The sequence below is a fragment of the Triplophysa dalaica genome, chromosome 9 (genome assembly GCF_015846415.1).
Source record: "Triplophysa dalaica isolate WHDGS20190420 chromosome 9, ASM1584641v1, whole genome shotgun sequence".
NCBI lineage: Eukaryota > Metazoa > Chordata > Actinopteri > Cypriniformes > Nemacheilidae > Triplophysa > Triplophysa dalaica.
This window is the reverse complement of record NC_079550.1, coordinates 9585491-9597578: the sequence shown is the minus strand read 5'-3', so window position 1 is coordinate 9597578 and position 12088 is coordinate 9585491. Positions and strand designations below refer to the sequence as shown.

General features: G+C 39.4%; 2 protein-coding genes across 5 annotated transcripts; both read left to right on the top strand.

Annotated features, from left to right (window-relative positions):
* The first annotated feature begins 127 nt into the window (after positions 1 to 127).
* si:dkey-260j18.2 (uncharacterized protein LOC325231 homolog) lies at positions 128 to 4508 on the top strand. 2 transcript variants are annotated; one of them, XM_056756216.1, is made up of 5 exons: positions 128 to 594; positions 730 to 912; positions 1208 to 1286; positions 1373 to 1600; positions 1684 to 4508. In XM_056756216.1, exons 2-5 carry the CDS (start codon positions 759 to 761, stop codon positions 3200 to 3202), a joined length of 1980 nt encoding a protein of 659 aa, XP_056612194.1. In that variant the 5' UTR covers positions 128 to 594; positions 730 to 758; the 3' UTR covers positions 3203 to 4508. The 2 variants fall into 2 exon arrangements, with proteins under 2 accessions (XP_056612194.1, XP_056612193.1); XM_056756215.1 differs by having other exon boundaries at positions 129 to 594; positions 759 to 912.
* A 467-nt stretch (positions 4509 to 4975) lies between these two features.
* slc5a2 (solute carrier family 5 member 2) lies at positions 4976 to 10179 on the top strand. 3 transcript variants are annotated; one of them, XM_056756208.1, is made up of 15 exons: positions 4985 to 5223; positions 5362 to 5433; positions 5618 to 5722; positions 5816 to 5875; positions 5970 to 6074; positions 6176 to 6281; positions 6491 to 6571; positions 7457 to 7686; positions 7765 to 7900; positions 7994 to 8101; positions 8178 to 8328; positions 8875 to 9043; positions 9131 to 9346; positions 9431 to 9566; positions 9660 to 10179. In XM_056756208.1, the coding sequence occupies exons 1-15, from the start codon at positions 5125 to 5127 to the stop codon at positions 9872 to 9874; spliced, it is 1989 nt and encodes a 662-aa protein (XP_056612186.1). In that variant the 5' UTR covers positions 4985 to 5124; the 3' UTR covers positions 9875 to 10179. The 3 variants fall into 3 exon arrangements, with proteins under 3 accessions (XP_056612185.1, XP_056612186.1, XP_056612187.1); XM_056756209.1 differs by having other exon boundaries at positions 5083 to 5223; positions 5334 to 5433; XM_056756207.1 differs by having other exon boundaries at positions 4976 to 5223; positions 5618 to 5875.
* The last annotated feature ends 1909 nt before the right edge of the window (positions 10180 to 12088 follow it).

The window sequence follows — 12088 nt, the reverse complement described above, 5'->3', positions numbered from 1 at the left end:
AAGAAAGCTTTATACAAAGAAGGCTTTTTAGACACCCTTCATTTTTTACCAAAACAGAGACACACATAACTTCAAAAAATAAAAATGTGTCTGTCTTTATTCTCGTGACGGATGTAAATAAATCGTCATATCCGGTAAGTCGCGAGCCATGAGCAAAGCGGATGTTTCGTTTGTTGTTCCGGCGAGCCGGAAAATCCTTCGCCAACGTCTAAGCAATGAGAGCTGTGAGCAGTTGTTCATTTTATTCATGTTATTTATGATATTTCCTTCTTTGGTACAACATTTAAGGCCAGTCCGGAGTACCAACTGTGATAACGTGTACGAAGCTGTGGTCGTCACAGTGGACATATCACGCGTGCGTTTGTATTTTTGTGCTGAGAGGTGAAGGATGGACATTAAACCGTGATGAGCCGACTAATGTGCGCTGAATCCAAACAGGAAAGTCAAGCCGTTACGAGTGGCCGGAAGGGTTTCAGACAGTGCTGGCATCCTGACAGCCTTGATGCCCAAACTCGAAGTCAATACACCCCGAAAAACTGTGATTATTCACCCTACTGCTGGGGTCAGCTCAGATAGAAACCTTCCTCTGTTATGGTAATGTTTAATCAGGTTCAGTGATCGAGATTGTATTTTGTGGTCTCTCTTATATTTACATTCAATAAAATATGCAAATACAATACGTAGTAGGTTAGACTTCACTTTTGGCCTTTACTGTGTACTTAATGGCAGGTATGTGAACTATCTAACGTCATTGACAGATGAATGCAGGCATAGGTGGTACAGTTACCTGGCGACCGCAGCCATGGCAGGATGCTGACAGAGGGGGTGGAGAACCTCTCTCAGATAGTGACTCGGAAGAGGAGGATTTTCCAGATGATCACACTATTCCATTGGGGGACTATATAACTCAGGGTGAGTGTCAGTGCTTCACAATAATTCACATGTGCTGTATTTTTTATTGAGCACCTGTACCAGTCTGTCTAGCTTGAATCTTCCCCATACAATGTAACAATTAACAAATATGTCATAATAAATTACAAAATGCTAAATAGAGGAATATTTACTGCCCTTTTTGCACATTGGAACCCAACAACAGTTTAAAACTACACCGTCATTCACTCAGTTTGTGACAATATATATGTTTTTAACCAACAAGATGTGATTATACTACGTCTCTCTTCACTATTCTCTTTGTTATATAATTCAGGCTTAAAGCAGCTGCTTGATGCTCAACAGCTGTGTGATGTCACTCTTTTGGTGGAGGGAAAGAAGTTAATGTGCCACAGGTGAGCCATGAGATTCTCATGTTCTGCATTTCTTCAGATTATCGTTGCTTGTCTTTTAACGGACAACTTTTTGTCATCTCTTTTAGAGTCCTTCTAGCAGCGGTCAGTCCATATTTCCGCGCCATGTTCACCAGCCCTCTTGTAGAGTCCCGTCTTACCGAGATCCGCCTGGAAGAAGTGACACCCTTCATTATGGAGACAGTCATCCAATTTGTTTATACAGGACATGCAGCTCTTAGTCTGGACACAGCTGAGGATTTGTTCGTGGCAGCCAATCGTCTTCAAGTGATGCCCTTGCAGGACCTTTGCTCTAGGTAGGATTTCATTTCGTGCTTAACATTCCGTAATGCCTTTTAATGAATACTAATAATCACAACTTTGTTTTCCAATATACCAGATTCCTTTTCGAACACCTTTCTGTGGAGAATTGCCTAGGTATGTACTCGCTGGCTCGTTCCCATCATGACCAGCTCCTCCTCCGGGCGTCTTTGAGACTAGTGGGTCAGCACTTCCCTCGAGTGGCACGGCAGCGGGACTTCCTTCTTTTGGATCCAGGAACTCTCGGCAGTTTGTTAGAGTCGGATCGGTTGGGTGTGGAGGCTGAGATGGAAGTGTACAACGCGGCGAGACGCTGGGCGGAGTACCAACCTGCTGATCGGTATGCTCACATGCCCAGTCTGCTAAGGCATTTACGCCCTGGTCTTCTGGGCCCCGACGAAAGCAACCGTCTGAATAAAGAACTTGGACCGCTGGCCAGCACGGAGAGCATGGGAGGGCCGCTAAAACCACGAGAAGGCATGTTCGAGAAGAAAATAGTCTGTGTGGATCTAAGGCCGAGAGAGCATGAGTCTTTACAAGACCGGGATTTCACGGTGGATTGCTTTGACCCGCCTACCGGGAAGTGGAAGAAGCTTGCAGCCATTGGCTCGTTGCTCTGCCCCGGCTGCACTGCTGTTGGAGGTCGACTCTATGTGGCGGGTGGCATTCTGAGGAGCGGCCAAGTGTCAGCTGCACTTCATGAGTACGATGTAGTGCTGAACCGCTGGATTACGCGGCCAGTGTTGGCTGAACCACGGGCTATGTTGGGGCTTCTCGGATGCAAAGGTTTCTTGTACGCTTTGGGTGGTTGTAACCGATCAGCGTTTCTAGACACCTGTGAAAGATTTGACCTTAACGCACTGACCTGGGAATCAGGACCACGTTTGCCGTTGCCGTTACGTTCTTTCGCTTGCGCCTCCCTCCGCTGTCGCCTTTACCTGCTAGGAGGTACCACACTTGAGCACAGTAGGGCTGTGGTGCATTCTGGCGTGCTTATATATGACACTGTTACAAAGAACTGGAGCCGCGTTGCTTTAGACTCTGGCGCCACCTGTCTGGCTGGAGGAGTAGCTGTACGTGGAGGTGTCTGCGCTGTTGGTGGTTACCTGCGTGATGCCGCTATGTTCATGGACGGCAACTACACCCAGGCCGAGCCACTGGACGCAACAGGAAGAGTGCTGTTCTTCCGAGAAGGGAGGGGATCGGTACCAGAGCAGGAGGTGGTGGTTGCAGTAGACAGAGAGGCTGGCGATCGCGCTCCTAGTCCCGTGGTTTTTCCAGGACTCCCAAGACGCATCGCCGCTGGAGGTGTGGCCAGGTGGAAGCGTAGGATTTACGTGTTGGGTGGTGAGAACGGATCGAGGTTTTATGATAGCATATACTGCTGGAAACCTGGCTGGCGTAGCTGGGTGCAGAGACGGGAGAAGTTACCGGTAGATACGGGTGGAGTTAGTCAGTTCGGATGCACTACTTTGAAGTTCCCCAAAAAACAGATCCTAGCGCGGCTTAGGGCTGCACAGCAGAGACGGGGGAGAGAGAAAAGGCCGACCCGCTCGTGCAGGATCTTGAGGATTGATAGAGTGAGTCAGGATATTTGAGGAGACAATATGAATTAATGACATCTTTATGCATTTCTTTTTACCGCATTTCTTTGGGTTGAGCTCATGATGTTTTTGAGTCAATAAATATACCCAGTAAAAGAATTTGATCAAATGTGACCCTGTCTGTGAAAACCCAGCTCAAGACATTTTTTATTCACTGTATTCTACATAAAAATAATCCAAAGATCATTCTTTGAAAATATAACCTTGATATTTTTAATATTGACATTTATTTACATTTAAATACATTAAATACTGACTGAGTAACACCATGTTAAAAAATGAAATCATGAGAAAATTAATTATTAAAATTGGCTGGTCATTATCTCATAGTTCGATTGTGAGACCGTAACCTAGATTTCACAGACGGGGTCACAAATTTGAAAAGTGAAGAATGTTTATTTATTTATTTTGCTCAGTGTTATGCCTGCCCTGCAAGGCAACATTCTGTATTTCCGAAGATTACCGTAGGCCTAGTAGACTCATACTAAAGAAACACAAGATCTTTTTAGGAACAGTGGGAATGTATTTTTTATTGTAAAAAGAATTCCTTTAGTAACGATGGTATTTTGCCAGAAACCATGGTTGCCATAGTACATTTGCTTAAGGGTAAAATTCTGAATCACTGTTTATGTTCCTTATCAGCTCTTATCTGGGTTGACTTGAAGATTAAAATTGTCGAAAATTTTGCTGTATCTGAAATGTTTTGACTCTTGTTAACAAGATAAGATGCAGGTAGCTTAATCCACCTGGTCTTTCACGTACACAATGCTTTTTAGGTATATTTTAAAACAATGAACATGGATACTTGGAAATAAATTCCATCATTCATGGCTTAACTAAGAATGAACAAATATGTACAAGCAACTAAAACAAGCAGTAGTAACTTTTAAAATGACTGCATCTTGTTGCACATCTGTGATTGTTGTTATTGGGATGTATAAGGGCCCAGTAAAGTTGCTGACCACCTGTAGGACAAAAATCCAGTTTTCCCAATGACATGGAACAGTGAGTGTTTGTCATCTTATTGGGTTTAGCCGGTCATCTCATTTGAATTCAAATAAGGAGCCAAATGACTGCTTTTTATGTTTTCATTGTTTCACTTTCATTGTTTTTCTGTCAAATGATACAATTATTTTCTCGGAGACACCAGGCCTCATATTTTCATCTGATGTCGAACAAGTCTTTTTTAACACCCTGAAACTGTCACATATTGAAAGCTGTTTGGAAGAAAAATGATCTGTGATCCGGTTTGAAGTTACAATAAATTGAAACAAGTCTGATGGTTTGCTTTTTGCAACTGCATTTTTGTCCTGTCCTGTGACAATAGGTGAGATATTGTTGGATCAAGTTGTAGTGATGCTTTTAGATGCCAAAGTACAAGTTTATTAACCAGATCTCGGGGACACAATTGCATGCATGACCTGGTCATATATAAAATAATTACCACCTTAGTTCACACTTTGTATTTTCAATTTCTTTTTGTAATTTTAGATCATTGTATTGTAACAAATCAGTAGTTCATATTTGTGTAATAGGAATATATGCTTATTAAATTCCATACACACTTGTAATTCTATTAGTGAATAGTGATTCAAGTCATATTGATTCCCTTTAGTTGTATCATCTATGAGGTGACAGTAACCGAATTATCAAACTGAGAAGATAATAACTGAATAATTCTATTTTCTCAGCTAAGTTGACTTTTGATGAACATTTAATGCTCAACCCGTTAAAGTATTACTTGAAAGTCCAGTTAATTATTATGGTTAGTAGTCCTTCATCAGCCTTTTTGTCATGTGGGCAAAGATCATGGATTTTACACTCAAATCCTGTATGTAGTAAATCAACCCTATCATTTCCTCTGAGTCCTGCCATCTCATTAATGAACTTGACATCGTGCGGATCTCCACTGAAAAATGAAAAACGGTACAGAGAACCATGTCACCATCAACAATCCTGCTGACATCAGCGTGATCATTGGCTATTTTGTGTTGGTTATTGCTGTAGGAATATGGGTTAGTGAAAAACCTCAAATTTAACTTTCTAATGCTATATTGTGCCAGCCCGGCCTAATGATTGATTTGTTGAAATTTTGTAGAATGATATTTTAATGCTTGTTTAATAGCAACACAGGTTTATTGTCTATATCTCAGTCTACGTTAAGGACTAATCGTGGTACAGTGGGTGGGTACTTTCTTGCTGGTCGCACAATGACGTGGTGGCCTGTGAGTATTCACTTGCATTTTGGTTTATTGAATGTTCTTATAGTTGAAATCACTCACTAGTTTTCATTTTTGTTCATATTTTTATATATTGAGTACGCAAATGTATTTTTAAAGAATATTTTAATGCATTTTGAGATGCTTATTTGCAGCACATGTATTTATTTTCCTCGCACTGCATACGCAGGTGGGAACATCTCTTTTCGCCAGCAACATTGGCAGTGGCCATTTTGTTGGCCTTGCTGGTACAGCGGCAGCTAGTGGAATAGCCGTCGGGAGTTTTGAATGGAATGTAAGCAGGACATTCTTAATACATACAAATAATGTATTTTCTCATTGGTTGCATTTCAGTGAGTTCGTAAATTCAGCTTGTTCTGTTTTGCAGGCATTATTTATTGTTTTGCTGCTGGGCTGGGTGTTCGTCCCTGTTTATTTAACTGCAGGGGTATGTTCGTCTTTCATTTCTATTTCAGATTTCTAAAGTTTATTTGAATAATGTTTGTGAGTGACTATTTCCCCCACTTTTCATTTCCCAAAAGGTGATTACAATGCCCCAGTACCTCAAGAAAAGATTTGGAGGGTCTAGAATTAGTCTGTACCTCTCTGTCATTTCACTTTTTCTTTACATTTTCACAAAGATTTCTGTAAGTATTAGTGTATCCGGATGATGTAAATCACTATGATTAATCATATTAGAGTAAAGGATATAAATATTCTGTTAATGTTCTCCTTTTTCTGAATATAGGTGGATATGTTCTCAGGAGCGGTGTTTATACAACAGGCTCTTGGATGGAATATCTATGTTGCAGTAATTGCATTACTCTGTATAACAGCACTATATACTGTAACAGGTAAAAAAAACTCCATGTCTTGTAAAGAAGTCACTTTTATTAACAAAAGTTTATATTCAAAGTGGTTAAAGACAACAAAGGACTGACTTTCGACTGCTGGTCATGTTATGTTGATGGACCATCATCGTGCCGTATTATGTGTTGACTCTGCATCTTAGGTTACATGGGGTCCACAAAATGTTAATCTTTGACTTACAATGTTTCCGTAGGAGGGCTGGCAGCGCTCATGTATACAGATACAGTCCAGACCTTTGTTATCATTGCTGGAGCTTTCGTCCTCATGGGATTCTGTAAGTGTCGTTTACAGTACATCACTATAGCTTGCGCAACATGGTAGAATAGAAACATATCAGAAAATCACAACACAAATTGAACAATTTGTTGTCTGTATGTAAAAATGATAATAAATAAATGACATAATAATTATTAAAAATTAATATCGTTATAAAATAATTTGTTCCTAAAATTGATGTATTAGGGAGAGCACACAAAGCGGTAGTCATATATGATAATCACATGGAGTATGCCAGAACGAATAATAATAAATCAGATATTGGGAAAAATGTGATTTTCAGCTTTGATGCATTAAAGCATACTTCACCCAAAAATGAAAAATTCTGTCATTATTTACTCACATTCAAGTTGTTTCAAATCTGTTAAAACTTTGTTCTGATGAACACAGGGGGAGATACTTGGGAGAATGCTTATAACCTGACAGATTTTGTCCCCCATTGACTACCATAGTAGGAAAAAATACAATGGTAGTCAAAAGTGCCCCAGGACTGTCTTGTTTTGTGTTCAACAGAACCACAAATAATAATAAAATAGTATTTTTCATACTATGGGAGAAAATCTTTCTGGTTATGAGCATTCTTCAAAATATGTTTTTCTGTGTACATCAGAACAGAGAAATGTATACAGATTTGGAACAACTTGAAGGTGAGTAAATAACAGAATTGTCATTTTTGGGTAAAGTACCTCTTTAATTAAATTTTCTTTGAAACAGAAAGTTGGGTAGGACAGGTTAAGTGGCCCCTATGTTCTAAATATGAATTTTGTAATTTTTTTGGAGGCACACTAGTTTATAGATATGGCTAACATATTAATTATTAAAGCCAAAACATTGGTGAGGTTGTAAAACTGAGTACTTTTTGTTTTTCTCCACTTGTTCACAGCCTTCCATGAAGTTGGAGGTTACAGTGCTTTACTTGAGAAGTACAGCTCAGCTTTACCATCTCAGACACTGTCTCTCAAACCTCTGGAATATAACATCTCCAAACATTGCTACACTCCACGTGAGGATGCCTTTAATCTGCTCAGAGATCCCACGACTGGAGATCTGCCGTGGCCCGGTGTCATACTTGGCATTGCAATTATTGGTAGCTGGTACTGGTGTTCCGATCAGGTGTGCTGAAGCCTTTAAAGAATAATAAGTATATGTATACTCTCACAATTTTTGCTTAACTTCTTTTTTGTTCTGTAGGTGATTGTGCAGCGATGTTTGGCCGCCCGTAGTCTGACTCATGTTAAGGCTGGATGTATATTGTGTGGGTATCTGAAACTGCTCCCCATGTTTCTCATGGTGATTCCAGGCATGATCAGCAGAGTGCTTTACCCTGGTATTTGTTTTTTATTATATTACTCCGTTTAAAACAGATGTCAGTGTAATTTTCGATCTCAGAAAACAAAAAAAGAAATATATCATTCATCAGATGAGGTGGGCTGTGTGGTACCAGAGGTCTGCAAGGAAGTGTGCGGCACAGAGGTTGGTTGCTCCAACATTGCCTACCCCAAACTTGTGGTTTCAGTTATGCCAACAGGTAAATAACAACATTTTTAATAAAACAACGTCTAATTTTCACTTAAAGTGTAACCTGATTGTTCGATTCACACCAGGTCTCCGAGGTTTAATGTTGGCAGTCATGTTAGCAGCACTCATGAGTTCTCTAGCATCTATCTTCAACAGCAGCAGCACCTTGTTTACCATGGACATTTGGACTCGGATCCGACCTCAAGCTAGAGACTCAGAACTCATGGTTGTCGGAAGGTCTGGATGCATCTTTTATTTAAAAAATGTCTTTAACTATGAACACATCTAAAATCTGCCGGTGATGTTGGGACTGTTTATCAGAGTGTGTGCAGTTTCTGGATAAAGATGGGAATTGAACTACTCTGATTTCAATTCTGGTTATTTAACAATGTCAATACTGATTCTTTTAGTTTGAACTTTAAACACAGAAAATAATAAAACAAATTCTCAAACAAAACCAACAGAATGTACATTGCATAATGGTTAACCTGGGTTCTAATGTGTATCCCAGATATTTGTTTTACATGTAGATTAAAGGGACAGTTCACCCCAAAATACCTACCCTCATTTCAAACCTGTATGACTTACATTCTTCTACAAAACACAAAAGAAGTTATTTTGAAGAATGTTGGGAACCAAACAATACTGAACCTCCCATTGATTTCCACTTTATTAAGACAAACCACTGCAACCTTTCTCTTAATATCTTCTTTTGAGTTGCACTGAAGAGTCTTTGTGAATTAATAAATGATGACACAAATGTAATTGTCACGTCTGTTACAGGGTTTGGATACTCTGCATTGTTGGCATAAGCATTTGCTGGATCCCAGTGGTCCAAGCAGCCCAAAGTGGTCAACTGTTTGACTATATTCAATCTGTGACTAGCTACTTAGCACCACCTATTGCAGCAGTCTTCTTCCTTGCCATTTTTGTAAAGAGGATCAATGAGTCAGTAAGTACATATTCATTCTTCATTTAACCAAACGTCATACACCTATCTTTACCAAAATCATCAAACCGTCCTCACTTTGTTTCTCAGGGGGCTTTCTGGGGCCTGATGGGAGGACTGGCTATTGGTCTCTGCCGCATGATACCCGAGTTTGCCTATGGTTCAGGAAGCTGTCTATTCCCCTCTAGCTGCCCGAAAATTATATGTGGAGTCCATTACCTATATTTTGCCATTATCCTATTCTTCTGTACTGCTATCCTGGTGCTAATCCTAAGCTACTGCACTCCACCTATAGAAGACATACACGTGAGTTTTCTAAGCATCTGCTGAAACTGCATTTAGTGACTCTCTCTTTTCACTAATTAAATTGACTGTATTGTCTCTGTGAAGCTTCATCGCCTTGTGTTCAGCTTACGGCACTCTAAAGAAGAAAGGATCGATCTGGACTGGGAAGAGGAAGAGCGGGGTAGGAATGCCAGAAGAGAGGCAGAGGAAAATAAAAGGGCAGTAACGGATGAGGAACAAAGTAAGATGTCATCCTATTTTAAGGAATTTGGCATGATTATCTCTGTCACAGTAACCACAGACATATATTTGAATACTGTGTTCTTTGCCATAGATGAAGGTGGTGAAAGATCTATAATCAGGAAGATAATCGGTTGGTTTTGTGGCACAAACGACACTCAGGCCCCAGAGCCCACAGAAGAGGAATTTGCCAAAGCTTCAAAACAACTGCCTGACATAAGCGAAAACCCTCTGTGGAGGAATATGGTCAATGCTAATGCTTTAATAATGATGTCTGTTGCTGTATTTTGCTGGGGGTTCTATGCATGAAGAGAAACTATAGTCTATACAGTATAAAAGCTTTGAAAACACATTGCAATATTTATATAAATGTGTTAATACAATCCAATGATTATTTATCGCCCTAAAATCCACATGTGAGCATAGAATTTCAAGTCAATTTATGAACCTGCAATAATTGTTTGAGAAATTGTAACCTAAGATTTTTTTCTCACAGATGTTTTTAAGCTAGGTTATGTATTCTTCCCATTATGGTATTGCTATTAAAATAAAACTATTACATAAACCTACAAAATTATTAATTCTTAAAATAATAAAAATGCATTTAAAATGTTGTCGACACTGTCAAATGTAAATAAGTATATCTCTGGATGTACATTGCCCACCATGACCAAAAAACAACACAATAAGAAAATTCACGTTAACGCTCCAATCTAACTTTTTGGTTTAAGCGATAGTTTACCCCACAATGAAAATTCTTTCATCATTTACTCGACTTCTTGTCATTTTGAACCTGTGTAACTTTCTTTTTGTTTCTGCAGAATGTTAGTAACCAAACAACATTGGCACCCATTCACGTCTTTTGAATGGACACAAAACCAATGGAAGTCAATGGTTACCGCCATTGTTTTGTTGCCAAAATTCTTCAAAGTATCTTATTTTGTGTTCTGCAGATGAAAGTCATAAGATATGATATATGATAAGATAAAAGGGTGAATAAATGATGACAGAATGTTCATATTTGGGTGAACTATCCCTTTTGTAAACAAAAATCGGTTATTGAGCAAATACATGAAAATGTAGTGCTGAAAACTGTCTCAATTATGTACAATTTGAGCTGTCAGGTCAGATTTTATAAGGTAAGAACAAAGTAACCTGCAATTTTTTTTCAAACATAGACGTAATGTAGAGACCAAAGTTAAAGATTGCAGCTTTAATAGACCCCTTCATGGCTGACATCACGCTTACGTCAAGGCATAAGCTGACAAAGGTTAACCTGAAAACGGCCAATACAAACCTGTACAGATTCGGCTACATAAGGAGTTTAAAATATCCTCTTGATGTATGGTTTAGTGCCAAATCGAAAGAATATGGTCTCCAATTTGATATCTTAACACATACCTGCTGCAATTCCCAAACAAAAACACGGACGACATCCGTTATGCATTTCACTTCATAATATTTAAAGATCCCATTCCCCGCGATCCCATTTTTCAACCTTTAGTTAGTGTGAAATGTTGCTGTTAGAGCATAAACAATTCCTGCAAAATGATAAAGCTCAAAGTTCAGTGATATTGTCTTTAATAGAATTGGCTTTTCAAGGACTACAGAGAACGGCTGGAATCGGCATACAGCCCTCTACTTCCCAGGTACATGATGTCACTATTCCGAGTGTTTTTAATAACCTCCGCCTAAAGGAATACGTCCAAAAATGGTCAAGGTCCTTCTTAGATAAGAGGAAGAGCATCTGGAGTAGTGTTTGGTTATCAGAGATTGTAAACATTTGACTGAGCTACGCACTTAACTACTTTCACTTTCATCACAGTCCTACGGCTGGTAATAAGAATTCAGCTACACACATTCTAAAATAACCAATGGTCAAATAACAGCTTCCATAACTTTAACATCGGCTGTAAAAGCTGTTCTATGTAATACAGTGATATTGTGAGTGTGAGTGCATACCTCATAAACACTTCTATGAAATGTCCTTTGAAGTCCTGCTTGCAAGTGTCTCCTGGTCAATCTGCTCGTTTTATAATCCAACTTGGGTCCAATATAAAAAGGCAAAACTAAAGCATCTGTTATTTGTGTTAATTAATATAACAGGTCTGACGCCATTCTGTTCGGTGTCATTTCCCTCGCCATAGTAGGGGAAAAAAGTGCGATATCTATCAAAAGATTGACTTTGCACAAAAGACAAGACAAAGTTTATGAATAAACATGGACTGAGAGGGGCACCGACCAATCACAACAGCCTGAGAAGCAGAAGCTTGCTGATATGGTATGCGCGGTACATCTTCACAAACACTTAGCTGTGAACCAATCACGACAGACCTGGTCAGCTTTACCAAGCGGAGCGTTACGGAAGGAGGGATTTTATATAGACCGGAAAATTCTGTCATTTTGTTAGAAGAGGGACAGCGGTGAACAATAGGCTTGAAATATGTGAAATATAAAGCGCTTTTTTTAAATTAGAGACATGAATATCCATTGTTAAACACACAAAAAACATAATCAAACCAT